Below are 14,329 nucleotides of genomic sequence, written 5' to 3'. Positions count from 1 at the left end.
GAGGTGGGGTTTTGTTTTGGGGCTTTTTTTTTTTTTTTATTTTTTTTTTGTTTGTAAAGATTTTATGTATTTTTTGACAGAGAGAAATCACAAGTAGATGGAGAGGCAGGCAGAGAGAGAGAGGGAAGCAGGCTCCCTGCTGAGCAGAGAGCCCGACGCGGGACTCGATCCCAGGACTCTGAGATCATGACCTGAGCCGAAGGCAGCGGCTTAACCCACTGAGCCACCCAGGCGCCCGGGGTTTTTCTTTTTTTTTTTTTGAGAGACAGAAAGAATCTCAAGCAGGTGCCACACCCAATTCTGTGCTGGGCGTGGGGTTTGATCTCAGAACCCTGAGATCATGACCTGAACCGAAATCAAGAGTTGGACGCCTAACCGACTGAGATTACAGGTGCCCCTAAAATGTTTTTTTTTTTTTTTTAAGATTTTATTTATTTACTTGACAGAGATCACAAGTAGGCAGAGAGGGAGGAAGGGAAGCAGGCTCTCTGCTGAGCAGGGAACCTGATGCAGGGCTCGATCCCAGGAACCCGGGAACCATGACCTGAGCCGAAGGCAGAGGCTTTAACCCACTGAGCCACCCAGGCGCTCCTCTAAAATGTTGGTTCTTAATGATGCCAGGTCCGTTTTTATGGCAGGGACAGGGCATGGAGTCTCCATTCGAGTTGAGAGGACACAGCATGGTTCAGCCTGGGACCTCCAGGCCCCGCGCAGGAAGTCTGCCTCAGCTGCCCCAGGTCCTCACAGGCCCTAGGGAAGCCAGTCCTGGGAGGGACTTGAGGGCCCTGGGGCAGCTCCCTTTCCTTTCCCTCAGGTGTTTCTTTGGTAAGGAGGAGGGGCCCACCCCAAGGAAATTCGGAAAAGCCTGTTGTGTGCAATGGGAGTGGAGGGAGCGTAATGCTGGGGGGTCACTCCCAGGCTTATTTCTGGACTGGTAGGCAGGTCTGGAGAATGTCCCTTCCTTTGCTGTTCCTCAGTCCTGGCAGCATGGCCCAGGGCCTGCATTTAACTGTTGTTTCCTCCCCTAAGGTGCATCAGTGTGTGTGGGCGAGGACAAAACATTGTTTCTGTGCTCCCCACTTGCCTGCGAGGCTTGGCTGGGTTGTTGCCCCAGGAAGGGCCAGCAGCCCAGCCTCCTCTGAATTGTCTCCTTGGTGCAGAGTACTGTCTGGCTGGGGCTCAGATGTGCAATGCTAGGGGCTTGTCTGCTCCCCGCCTGGTGATTCTGGATACGGCCCTACCTGGAGGGAACACGCAGGCCACTGGGGAGGGGACCCCAAAGGACCGCATGCCACCTGGATGGGGTGGGTGCATAGAGCTTCAGACTGCACAGCCCAGTTTGGATGATGGCCCAGGCCCACAGGACACCATCCCCCTTTGTTAACCTTTAGCTAGCCATCCCTCCAAACAATGAATGGGCTCGTACCCACGCAGGTTGCCCGGGAGCAGAGCCGCACAGCTGGTGGAGGAGGGGTTTTGGTTGTGCCCCAGTCTCTGCTCCCCAATCCATGCCCTGGTTGTACATACCTCTTCTACCCAGCTGGCGGGCCGGCCGGCCTGTGTTGCCGGTTCCAAGGAGGGCGATGCCAGCTCCCCTTGGGGCTGCTTTTCCCAGATGACCAAGGGCATTGAGCATGTCCTGTGACTGTTGGGCCACTCCCTCACCCCAGGTTTGCCTCTTCTATTGGAGTTGGTAGTCATCAACTTTGTGGTGTTGCTGGTTAGCAGGAATCCTTCGCATATCTAGAGAGGAGGCCTTTTCAGTTGAGGTAGGTCTTCTCTCACCTGCTCCCTTGGTCTGTGGTTTACTCAGCAAGCCAAAGTGCTGTAAGGGAGGTCATGGGATGGCTGGGGGCCAGAGGCTCTACTACTGCTGGGGCTCCCAGGTAACACGCAGGGGGTGCTTCCGAGTCCCAGATCTGGATTCCCCACTGCGTGCCGTGGGGCCTCTGTCCAGGTACCAAGTGACCAAGCCAGGAACACAGACCCTTCTCCCCTCCACCAGACCAATCCCCACATCATGCCGTCGGGGTCTTCCACTGCTCTTCATCCCCACTATCAGTGTCTTGGTGCGGCATGCAGCCCCCGCCCCACCCCCACATACAGAATCAGTACCCACCCCCAGAGGGCATCCCTCACAACGGCGGCTCTGACCTCCATGAGCCTGGTTTTCAGTCTGCTGGGCTGCTCTGCAGCTGCCTCTGGGAGCCCAGGCCCAGGGCCACAAGGCCCACCCATCTCTCTTCCACCACTGTGGCTCACTACAGGCCCCAAGCCTTCTCCTCCAGGCCCTTGCATATGCCATGCCCTTGACAACACCTCCCCTGCGGTTGCCTGGCAACACAGCAGCGCCAGGGCCTCCTGGATCTTCCACAGGCCCCTGTTGGGCCAGCATCCGCTGTGTGGAGTTGGAGGTGACAGCCTGTGGTCCTCAGCAAACACGGGTCCCTTTTCCTTTCTCCCCCCTTTACATCAAACTTTTTATTCTCCAGTGGCCCTGAGGCTGCGGCAGGGCGGGACAGCTGAGATGGAAGCTAGAAACAGGAGCTTTATTCTCTAGTGTGCATATAGCAAATTCCTTACACAATCAAGGAAATGGTTTCTCTTTCAGACATCTGACTCTTTTATCAAAAGAAAATCCGTCCTTAGTCCTACTCTGGACAGAAGTTGCCCTGAGCAGTGTCACTGACCCAAGTAAAAGGCTAATGGGGACAGGTATGGGCCCCCACCATGGAACAACCCCCCCCCATGCCTAATATCCTAGGCCTGATGGGACAGCAGGAAGGGGATGCAGCACAGAACCACGCCCCAAAAGACCCCATCCCTCTCCCCACGGGGCTGCAGACTCAGTCTGGGAAGAGCCAGAGGGACAGGGAAAGGGATATGGCGCGGGCCTGCTGGTCAGGGCCTCAGTCAGTGCTCGGCATCCATGGCATCCAGATACTTGGCTTCAATGATTCGGGGCAGCAGGTTGTAGCTGGGCAGGGGGATAAGAGACCTCAAGGTGAGCACTGGGTCAGAGAGCAAAAGTGGGGGGGCATCTGCCCCTGCCCCTCCCCAGGGGTAGACTGGGTGCCACCCCCAGCCCCCACCCGGCGGCCCTTACCGGATGGGGATCATGACAATCATGATGAGAGGGAAGATCATCTTCATGTAGGGCAGGTTGCTCATGCCGAAGGCACAGAGCAGCAGCAGCTGCAGGACCTGCAGGCCGGTGAAGTAGTGGATCTTCCTCTGGGGCACCCTCCGGATGTAGTGGGTGGGCGGGTACGAGGTCTGTGGGCGGCAGAGACCTGCTGTGGGCAGGCCTGGAGCCCGTATGCCCACCCTGCCCCTTGCCCTTGGGGCTGAGGCTCACCTGGTCCTTGAGCAGCAGGGCCACGCGCTCGAAGAGTTGGTTGCCATCGATGGAGGTAAGCGCGATGTAGAGGAAGAGGCCGTAAAGCACGGGCTTGGGGATCCACTGCAACGGGAAGGGAAGCAGCAGGAGGGAGAAGCCCACCAGGATGCTGGCGCCCAGGGTGGTCAGCCGTGTCTCCTTCACGTTCACAATTCTGCACAGCCACAGGGTACCGGGTCACCTCTAGGCCCTAGTCCCCAGAGCCGCATCCCTCCCCAGGTCCCCATGGCTCAGGGTTACCCCCATTTCAGGGCCCATATGACAAGCCTCAGGTCTTAAGGGACCTGGCCCCCACTCACGTCTCATAAATGTGCCCGTTCTCCACACGCTCCTCCACCAAAGCCAGGGCCCGCACATGCAGTGGGGAATGGGGGTAGGCGGCGTGGATCCAGGGCAGCCCGAACAATGACAGCCCGCTGTTGATGATGGCGATGAGCAGGAGGTCCCAGTGGTAGGCAGTGCCCTTCACCAGCCTGCAGCAGAGGGTGGGGGCACATGTGGCTGGATCTCTGTGACCCCAGGGAGGCTGGGGCACATGCTCAGCCCTCCCAGCCTCGCCCCACAAACCTGTTCTCCGGGGCATTGGCTAAGGCAGCCACCAAGTTCTGCTCGATGAAGAAGAGCAAGGAGAGCAGGAAGCCCAGGCCCATGGCACTGGCGATGGCCCCCAGGGACAGGGAGTGCATCTCAGCCGCCTCAAAGACTCTCTTGTTAGGGTTGTAGCGGAACTGGCTCACTGCAGCAGATACAGGCCCCTGCTCAAGCCTGTGGCACCCAGGGACCAACCTCACCCCACTGCACCCCCTGCCAGACCCCAACTCACTTTTGATTTCCCGGAAGCCGTAGGAGCAGATGAGGGAGAAGGTGAGCACCGAGATGGGCAAGGCACAGTCTGACAGGATCTCCCGCATGTAGGGGTGTAGGTAGGGGCTGGGGACATGGGTGGGGAGTGTGAGTGCGGCCTGGGAGCTGGCGCCTTCTTTCCCTCACCCGCAGGGCCCCCCTCACCTCTTCTTGAACTGGTAGAGGGTGTAGCTCAGCCACAGCGTGCCCAGCATAATAAGGAGGCTGAGCACCGCGGTCTCCCGGCCTGGGGGGTCAGCCTGGTGGCTCCCGGGTGTCGGCTGTAGTGAGCTGGCCGGGAGGCTGCTGTTGAGGGCTGTGTGGAGGCTGGTGTTGAGGTCGGTGCTGAGACCCAGCAGGCTCACCAGGGAAGTGCTCTCTGTGTTGTAGGTCCCAAAGTCATGGTGGTAGTAGTACTTCTGAAAGACTGTGGATACAGGCCAGCAGGCTTCAGCGGTCTGAGCTCTGGAAGATGAGGCCCAGCTCTCTTCTGGATATGGGGGAGAAAGAGCTTCTGGGGGGATGGGGAAAGGGAGGGGCTGCCTTTCTCTGTCAGACAGGAGGACCCCACTGACTTGCTTGTCCCCCACCATCTCTGACACTGCCTCACACCTGGCCCTGTGCCTCTGATCCCGCCTGAGGCAGCCCTGTCGCCCTCCAGCACATGGCACCGTGGCTTCCTGCTGGTCACAGCTCCTGAGAGCGCCCTGGACCGGGGAAGGAGCCTTAGCTTGCATGCTGCTTGGTGGTCCTGGCCACAGCCCACAGTCCCCCAGCTCAACTCAGTTTCCCCTGCAGCAGGTGGCCACCGACTGGACACTCACTTTTGGCCATGCCCTTGACAGCGTCCAGCATGAATGTGATGGAAATGAACAGGGCAATGATCTCTTCTGTTGACCTGCCGGGGTGATGTAGGGGGAGGGGGATGTCATGCCTCATCAGATGGTGATGAAGTGTCAGGGCACCGGGGTGGGGATGGGGAGGCTTCCCTGAGCCTCTGCACAGTCTCGGACCTCTTCCTGCCACGAAGACCAGGGTCCCACACTTCTGTCTCAGGGCAGTGATGTGGAGGGGGCACCCCATCCACTCTAGGGTTATAGGGCCTCAGAGGCTGGCGTGGAGACTGCCCCAGGTCCCCAGCCTTGGTCTCCCCTCCTGGCTGAGGGTCCCAGAAGCTCGGGAAAGGCCCTGTCACCTCTTGAAGAGACGCATGATGAGACTGAGGTTGAAGAGGGCATAAAGTGCGAGAAAGAAACTGTTCCACAGGCCCGTCCACGCATAGAAGGTGCTGAAGTCCAGATTGTAGTCGTCACAGATACCACAAATTACTGCAGGACGAGGGGGGTGGTCAGAGCTGGGCAGGGGCTGGGGACCTTGGGAGCCACCTCCCCACGGCCAGTGCAAAGGCACCTTGGATGTAGAGGGCCAAGGGCGCAGTGGTCAAGAGCACCACCAGTGGCTGTCCAGAGAAGAGGGCATATAGGAGGCCTCCGATGCCCTGCCCTGCCATGGTCTTCTGCACATCTGAGGAAGCGGGGGACGTCAGGGGGCTGGGTCACTGCAGCCCTGGGCCTCCCGCTCCACCCCCCACCCCACCTCCTCCCCTCACCGATAGCCCCGTTTGTGTTCTCATCGTTGAGGGACCCAAAAGCGATGGTGGGCAGGAGGCAGGCGAAGTAGAGGAACAGCGTGGTGGTGATGTATTTGCCCACAGCCTTGTTTTTCCCAATAATGCCTAGGGATGGGACAGGACAGGAAATTTGCTGGGATGCAGGACAGGCCCATGTGTTGTCCTGGGACCAAAGCCACAGGCTGAGCTGTGGCGGGGGGGTGGGGGGAGGAACCGTAGGGCCACGTACCGTCTGTGAAGTCCAGCGGGTACACGGGGAACCTGCGGGCAATGTCCTCCCGGATGCCCTTCCCCACAGGGAGAAAATCTTTGCGCTTCAGGGGCTGGGGAAGGGGACAGATGTCAGCTCTGGCCTGTGGCCCTTGCCCCACCAACCCCGCCCAGGTCTGCATCCCTGCTGTACCTTGGGGGGTCTGTGTATGTGGATGGAGGTCATGCTGTAGCCCTTGGCGCTGAGGGCTGGGCACTGGCTCACCATAGTGAGCAGCTGTCTCTGACGCACCAGCGCCTCCTTGAATTCCTCCTCTGTGCGTGTCTTCAGGAGCTCCTGGCGGAAGGTGATGTCCAAGAACATGGTGGCGAACGTGCGCGCCACCTCTGTGGCAGTCTTGGTACTTTTCTGGGGGCGGGAGACGGGAAGTCACACCTGAGGTTCCTGGCAAATGGAGGGGTCCCCGCCCCACCCTTGTCATCACTGATAGTCCTGAGCCTGTCGCAGGTGCCCCCAATGTGACTAGCAGCACGTTTTGTCCCCCAAAGTTCAGGCGTTAGTGGAATCAGCCAGGATTCCTGCCTGGTCAGCAGATCACTAGAACCAGTGTCAAGTCTCCCAATTTCCTTCATAAACTCATGAGTTCTTAAAATGTGAGGTACTGATGCAGGAACACAGACCTGCATCATCACAGATAATGAGATCACAGTGACAGAGACAAGCCCTTACCCAGTTCCACTTTACTGGTATTATTCCCATCATCTGCTGGTTTATTTGATTTCCTGAGGGGCTCCAGGCCTCTCAAGCCTTCTCCCTGTTGCCTGACCAAAGCCAACTCATGTCCAGCCTCCCCCATGACAACCTGTCCTCTGGGAGCAGCATCTATCCCTTCATGCTGCCCAGGGCAGTCCCCCAGGCCTGTCCTGCCCACGCTTTGCTTTCCTGTTTGCTCCAGAACAGGCTCACTCTCCGGAGAAGGAGCCGGGTGTTGGGCTGGCTGGCCTGTCACAAGGCATGAGTCCAGCCACTTGACCCTCAGGATACAGCCCCTTCTTCCTCTCTGACCACCTCACCAGCTGTCACTCCCTCTGCCCCATGTGCTGCCCATGTTCCCTCTCCCCAGCACTGTAACCTCCCAGGGAGGGACATTCCCCTCAGCACCAGTTTTGCCTAAGAGCAAGCCCATAGAGGAGGGCCATGCCAAGCTTTGAGTCTATCAGAGGCAGGGGCAGAATCATCAAGAAGCTAAAGGAAATTTAAGCATGAAGGCCCTTCTCAGGCCTGGCAAGGGGCCTTCCCCATTTTCCATTTATGATTTTGAAATCCATTTCCTTCAGAAAAGACTCCCCAAACCATACTAGCTTCAGCCTCCCACACAAGTAGGATGTACCCCTGACCATGCAGAAGTGGGGATCCATGGCCAGCAAATCATAGAGCTGGCCAACTGGGAGAAAGATAGGTGTTGGGGCAGGCTGATGAAAAGCCCCCACATTTGAATAAAGCTAATTTTAACAAGTATCTCTTTCAGTCAAGAAGGAAATACAGCCTTATGGGCAACCTCAGGGGGAATTAGGGCTGGATGAGGACCTAGCAGGATGCTTCAGAGAGACTCAGTGGGGCAGACAGGAAGGACAGCATGAGCACGAGGCCCTCAAGGGCCCAGACTGTGGGGTCCCCCAGCACGCGGAGGAGTTGCCCCTGGAGAGAGGGCCAAGTAGTCTGGGACCTTCATTCACGAAACAGCCCCCTCCAGAACCCTACTCACCGTCTTGGGAGGGGCCAGCACCAGGATAACGAACCGCACCTCACAGGAATTCTCCCCCCAGTTCTGAGGGCGAACCAGACGGCTGATGCACACGTGTCGCCTCAGCAGGGCCTTGGAGGTGCAGCTGCCAGGGGCGGGGAGGGCACACGGTTGCCACCCTGGGAGCTGGGCTTCCCCCCACACTCCACCCCTGACTTTGACCCCCAGCAACCTCTGACAGGAGTGCTCCCACCCTCTGTCCCAAAACTGGGTGGGCCCGCTTATTGCCAGGGAAGCCACCCTGCAGGCCTCCAACTCACATGATGCAGATCCAGGACTGCTGGTATTGCACCCCCGTGACCGTGGCAGTGACCCCCTGGATGGTATCAGACAGCAGGTGGGCTGAGGGCAGAGCGGACAGGGTCAGAGGGCCCACCTCCCTGAGCCCCTGGGCCCCACCAGGGAGACGGGCCCCACCTTTCCCCTCCGTGGGGGCCCCGGCATCAGTGAAGAGCATGGCCATGAACAGGTCCAAGTTGCAGTCAGGCTCCGTGTTTTGGGGGTCGTGGGCTAAGCGGCACAGCATGGCCCGCAGCACGTCATCCAGCGAGGTAGCCGTCTCGTTCAGGATGATGCTGGCCCGGGCCAGGAAGCCGTCCAGGTCCCGGTGCGCCCGGATCTCCTCCTCAAAGTTCTTCAGCTTCAGGTACTGCGGGGACCGCGTGCACAGAGCAGCACAGAGCCACAGCAGCCGGTAAGGGAGATGCGCTCTGGTGACCTGGGCGCCTCCTCTGCGGCGGCCCCGCCCCCAGGACGGACACCCGCGCTCTGAGAGGGAAGGCCCCCCCACCCAGACCCACCATAGCCAAGTGTGAGAGGTCTGTCCGCTGTGACAGGGAAGCAGGCACCTCCACCCCCCTAATGGGTGGCCCGGGACCACACGTCCCCTGTCCTGCCAGCGGGCCACTCACCTTGCGTGAGGTGTGAAGGAGCCCGCAGCCGCCAGGCGAGTCATTCTCGGCTAGGGAAAAGCGGGAGGGCTCAGTGGGCTGCCCCACCGCGTCAGGACTCTCTCCATGGAGTGCAGCTGTATCTGCCCAGCACCCAGGCCCCTGCCCGTCCCCCCCCCCAGCCTGTCCCTGCTACAACCCCCATACCAGCCTGGGTGGGCTGCACCTCGAGGTTGACGTTGACAAAAAAACGGATGCTCTCGCCAGACACAATGGAGGAGTTGACCGTGTCGAAGGCCTCATCCCCCAGGCTCTCCTCACGGGTTTCAGAGGCATCATCCATGTCACACTTGAGGTAGCCTGGAGACCCAACCACCACCGAGAGAGAACCCCCCAAGAGGGCCCAGCTGTCAGTGCTACACACCAGAGGGAGGGACTCCAGGCTGTCCCAGTCCGCACACTCTCAGCGAGTGGTGAGGGCGGCCTCTTGTAGGCCAGGAAGGAAGCCTCAGGCCCAGGTGGGCCGAATTGCTCATCCCGGCCTAGCCCCAATTAGAGAATGGACGCCAGCCGGCAGCCCCCACCCAACAGCTTTCTCCAACATTCTTCAGCTGCAGGAACCAGGGCCCTGCACCGTTCTGACCCATGTGTATCCTTTCAGCTACAGAAAAACATGGTCATTCCACAGCTCTGGGCCCAGAAGGTGGTGCAGTGATGCAGTTAAGACTGGCCTCTGCCCTCCCCGAACCCCCAAATTACGGGACCCAGATCTGCCGGGCTCCCTAGATGGGACCCAAGGGAAACTACTACGGTGTCCAGCCGTCTCCCCACCGTACTGGCACAGAGTTTTAGAGGGCTTTCTTTCAGGGAGGGCATGCAGGCCGAAGCATCAAGGCTGAGAGACTTGGTCCAGACAGCAGACAAGGCCCAGAAAGGAGGGGAGCCAGAGACACAGGGACTAAGGGAGGGACCCCAGGAGACACCTAGTGGCGGGCAGGAGGAGTGCTCTGGCACCTTGGGACTCCCTGCCAGAGGGGAGCCTTTTCCTGGGTGGGCCATACTTCCAACAACGGCTCACAGCCCTGGCGCCCCTCCTCTAGAGGAAGCCTTCCTGGTGACACGCAAATGTTCCACCCTTGCTTGAGCTCCTCATGACCTCTGGGATGGCAGTTTGGGCCAGGCCTGCTACCCCTGTCACGACCCCCCAGTCCTTCAGGCCCAGGGCCACTCCCGACCTCTGATCTGTCACTCCTCAGGCCAGGTGACCAACACCCCAGACATGCCAGTGCCTGCCCTCCGAGCAGAGGGCTTCCCTCCCTAGAGGGCCTTCCTCAAGGCTCCACAGAAGCTTCCTCTTCCGGCCAGCCCTCCCAGGGCCCTGCTGGCACCCTTTCCTGACTGTCCTGTGGGTCCCTAGGGTTCACCACCTGTGAATGCTCCCAGGAAAGGGGGTCTTAGAGCCCAGACCCCACCAAGGTCTGACAAACACCTGTGCAGGGACAGGGAAGGGTCAGCAGCACGTCCACACCTGCCAGGCAGTGACTCACCCTGACTCACTTCCACTCCAGCCCGCCGGTTTCCTCTGCACATCCCAGGCCCCGTCCCCCCGTGGCCTGTGCTTAGCCTGGCCCCTTTTGGGCAGGAGGGCCTAGGTTTGCACTGTACTCAGAGTTCCGAGCTAAAAGATATCCTTCCCTTTTTTTGCCATGGAGCTCATGTCCACAAGAAACCCCCTTCTCCTCAGCCCCCACCTGCCCTAGCATCCCTTCCATCACACTCACCAGCACCCTTTATTCCTGGGCACTGCCCTTCACACTGTCCCTTCTCCCCTACTCTGGGCTCTACCTAGGACCTGCCCAGCTAACATGACCAGGTCCCTGCAATGCTCCTAGGAGGCCATGTCCCCACGTCCATCCTATAAGCCCAACCACACACCTAATCCACTTGCCAGCAGCCTGGCCCCCACAGTCACCAGGCCCTGAGGACCCTGAGTCAGACGCTATCACCACTGTCCAAGCACCATCCCACTGAACACCCCTCGGATGGTCAGGCCAGCGCCCACGTCTGGGTACAGGAGTCCCCTGAGACACAGAGATGGGGAGAGCTGGTCTGGAACAAGCAGGAGAGCTGAAGTGAGGAAAGGTTCGGTTCCATGGATTTAGAGGGACAATAGCAGCCCCTCCCTCACAAGGCTGGGCAGGGACTGAGGGACAAGGGCATATATGGCATGGCCTAAAGTCTGACCCAGTAACCACAGCATTCTAACAGCGAACCAAGGGAGGTCACCAGATGGTCCTCAGAGCCCAGGAGAGGGAACTGCCTTCCCTCCCAGGACCACCGGAGTGGCCTCTCAGTGTCGGAGGCGATTGTCAACTGTACCGTACCTAACCATACCACCACCTCCTGGAGGGGAAGATCTAAAGGCTTCCCAGCAACAGCAGAGGCCACAGGTGGGGGCTCAATGCCATGAGTACCCTGCTGGAGGGACCAGGTCCCCTAGAGACCAAGCTCCTTGAGTTAATGCCATGAGTACCCTGCTGGAGGGACCAGGTCCCCTAGAGACCAAGGAGCTCTCTCTGTACATCCCCCCACAGAGGCACTCACCTACATCCTCAAGGTATCCATTCTGCGACATGATGGAAGAGGATTGCTCTGCAAGGGAAACCCAGGAATTGTTACCAGCTCCACGGACCAGCCGTGGACAGTCTCTCCTGTGCCCAGCCGCTCCCCACCCTACATCAACCCTGCCCGTGCCTTCTTACCCTTCCCAGGTACCCAACACAGGCCAACCTGGGGTGCGGGGGGGAGGGGGGGAGCAGGGGCTTGCACTAGGCAGGGGCCCCCTAAGGAACCAGAGGAAGCCCAGCCCGGTACTCTTCAGCCAGTCTCCTAGGGTCTCCCCAAGTGGGAAAGGGCCAAGTAGGGTGGTGGGGAGCCATTCCCAGCCCCGTTTCCCCCAGGAGTTATTAACAGTACCCAGCACGGGTTTGTAGACGGTGTTATTCAGCACCGGCTGCGAGAGCTGGAGGGTGGGGGCCTGTCCTTCCACCCTCCACGTAGTGGCCGGCCTCCCTGTCTCGCTGTTTCGATGCCAAGCCCAGGACCTGGGCGGGGGACCTCTTGCCTCCACATACTTCCTCTCACTCTCACGTTGGTCCCAGGGGCCATCAACACCCATCACACGTGCAGTTGCCCCCAACCGCACGCGCCCGGGGTCACAGGGGGCCGACTTGGCAACGGCCTCCTCCCCTCAGTGCCACCCGCGTCCCGGGCCTCCTGGGAGGCGGAGCCGTTGGTCCTCCAGGGAGAAGGCGGGGCGGGGTGGGGGCGGGGAGCGCCGGGCACGCTCACCACGCCGGGGCCCCGGATGGTCGCAACTGTTTGTGGCGCTCGGTGCGAGGAAGGAAGCTAGAGGAGGGGCGCGTGCACGAGAGGAAAGAGCCTCCAGACTCCGAGACCCTGGGGGTCTGGGGGCAGGATGCGGAGGAACGCGCAGGACAGGAGCCGGGGCTACATCTAGAAGGGAGGGGCGGGGGCGGTAAAGCCAGCATCTGAGGGATGGGCAGAGGACGAGGGCGACGAGGGTCTGGAAGAGTGCGGGTAGTGCACGCCTTATTCTCATCCCGGACGCCCCACGTGCGGGTAAATAATGGTCGTACAAAGCCCTGGCTTGCCCTCAGGCGTCAGGGCCTTGAGGTAAAAACTGCAGCGGCCTCGCAGGGGACAGTCGGTGGCCCCGGGATCCCTAAGAGTGGGCAGGTTTCTCCGCAGCGCCGGGGGCGAGAAGGTGTCGGGGCAGAACGTAACGAGAGACGGCAGCGTACCGGCTGGAAAGGGTCCAGCTCGGGGTGCTAAGGACCCCATGGCTCCATTCCAATCACTTCCACGCCCCACCCCTTCACTGGCTACCGCACTGGTTCAAAGACTAAGAATTTCAAGTCGGCGATAGAGCATCGAATCAAGCACTCAATGTCCACGAGGCCTCCCTCCACCACTCGTGTACTCCCCGCCCCGTCTCCCCGTCTCCCCGTCCCTCTCGGCCGAACTTACACCTGACCCCAGGCCTAGGAAGCTTCCACGACCCCCTCGCCCACCGTGGCCCAGGGCCTCTGCAGGCCCAGGGCAGGCGCGTTCTCCCCGGTGCTCCGACGGCTCCGCGACCCCGCCGAACACCCGTTCGCCGCGGAGAACGGACGGCCCTCCCGCCGCCTCCCTGCCGCGCCTGCAGGCTCAGGTACCCACCGCATGGCTGGATATGGAACATGCGCCGGGCGGCCGCGGCCATGGCCCCGCCGATCGGCCGCCGGACGGCTGCACACACGCGCGCACGCTCGGGGTCCTCACCCCTGATCTCCGGGACCCCGAACTTGGTGATTCGGGCGGGCCAGCGGCCGGAGCCGGCGACACACCCCCGCGCCGCGCCTGGGTCCTAATGCCGCTCGACGCCCCGCCCCAGTGCCGCCCCGGGCGGGGTCCCGTTCGCCAGCCCGGCGCCCTCACCCGCGCTCCTGTCGGTCCCAAGCAGGCTGCTCCCGGGATCCCAGGGCGACTCCTCCAGAACGTGTAGATCGGGCTCCTACGAGCCCGCGTGCCCCCCCAGGCGTCGCCGGATTAGGGGCTGGGCGGGGCCGGGAAGTTTCTGGGAAGAAGCTCGACGGGCCCGGGACCCACGAAAATTGAGTCTCTGCGGCGGGTCGCGGGAGGACTCCTCCGGCGTCAGCTTTATGCGTGCTGCCGGCCCCCCGCCCCGGGCTCGGCAGGGGACCTCGGCCTGGCCCAGCCCGCCAGCTGCCCCGCCCCCTCCATTCATCCCAGTAGCTCGAGTGGTAAACCCTCCTTCTCCTCCTCCAGGAAGCGCGCCCGGACTAACTAGAAGGGCCGGCATGCTTCCCTGGGCTACGCCCTAGTTCGCCTAGCCAGCGACGCTCCTGGCTTGGCGGCGTCGGGTTTGCTCGCTGCGCGCCTCTAAGTTTTTTCTTCTGGCCTCCGCGCGCCCCCGGCATTCTCTTGGGTCAAGGTCTTGGCTCGCGGCTTCTTTCCTTCCCAAAGTGGCCCCGCCGTCCGGTTTTCCTTCCCGACCGGCCGGCGGGGACGGGGACGGCGGGGGGGGGGCGCCCGACTCGGGGACGTGCATTCGCCAGCGCCTGGTCTTCTGCGAATCTAGAGAGCGCGCGCGCGTTTGTAAGGGAGGCGGTGCTGCGGGAAGGCTGCTGGCTACCGCTGCGACGGGTCAGGCAAATCCAGCCGGTGCGATGATACCCTGGCCTGACCTTGGGTGTCCTCTCGGGAAACGATTCCACGGCACTTGAGCCCCAGTTGGACTCAGGAACTCTCCCCACCAGTGTTAACCCCCATCCCTCTACACACTGTCTGATGGCCCGAGGACTAGCAGCGACTCCCCGCCCCCCCCAACCTCCTGCTGGGAGGGAGTCGTCGGCCACTGTCCCCTAGGCTTGGAAGCGGGCCAACAGGCTGGGCAAGCAGAGGGTGAGCCCACCTCCGCGTAGAGGTTGCCTTGCAGCCCTCAAGGGCTCCTGGTGCTTTGAGGAAG

General features: G+C 60.9%; 1 protein-coding gene across 3 annotated transcripts; it reads right to left on the bottom strand.

The window, feature by feature from the left end:
- Nucleotides 1–2,530: 2,530 nt before the first annotated feature.
- LOC132021771 (solute carrier family 4 member 11-like) lies at nt 2,531–13,865 on the bottom strand. Of its 3 annotated transcripts, none has more exons than XM_059406635.1 (20): nt 13,021–13,174; nt 11,383–11,430; nt 8,986–9,138; nt 8,800–8,849; nt 8,306–8,537; nt 8,149–8,230; nt 7,850–7,973; nt 6,277–6,492; nt 6,103–6,196; nt 5,853–5,978; nt 5,654–5,767; nt 5,439–5,571; nt 5,068–5,141; nt 4,409–4,733; nt 4,224–4,330; nt 3,968–4,136; nt 3,700–3,873; nt 3,359–3,554; nt 3,107–3,276; nt 2,531–2,977 (listed from the first exon to the last, which is right to left on the bottom strand). In XM_059406635.1, exons 1-20 carry the CDS (start codon nt 13,061–13,063, stop codon nt 2,914–2,916), a joined length of 2,694 nt encoding a protein of 897 aa, XP_059262618.1. In that variant the 5' UTR covers nt 13,064–13,174; the 3' UTR covers nt 2,531–2,913. The 3 variants fall into 3 exon arrangements, with proteins under 3 accessions (XP_059262618.1, XP_059262619.1, XP_059262620.1); XM_059406636.1 differs by having other exon boundaries at nt 4,409–4,670; XM_059406637.1 differs by lacking the exons at nt 8,986–9,138; nt 13,021–13,174 and adding an exon at nt 13,279–13,865.
- Nucleotides 13,866–14,329: the final 464 nt, after the last annotated feature.

Source organism: Mustela nigripes, chromosome 7, assembly GCF_022355385.1.
Source record: "Mustela nigripes isolate SB6536 chromosome 7, MUSNIG.SB6536, whole genome shotgun sequence".
Classification (NCBI taxonomy): domain Eukaryota; kingdom Metazoa; phylum Chordata; class Mammalia; order Carnivora; family Mustelidae; genus Mustela; species Mustela nigripes.
The sequence above is the reverse complement of the archived record's forward strand: the minus strand, read 5'-3'. Positions and strand labels throughout refer to the sequence as shown.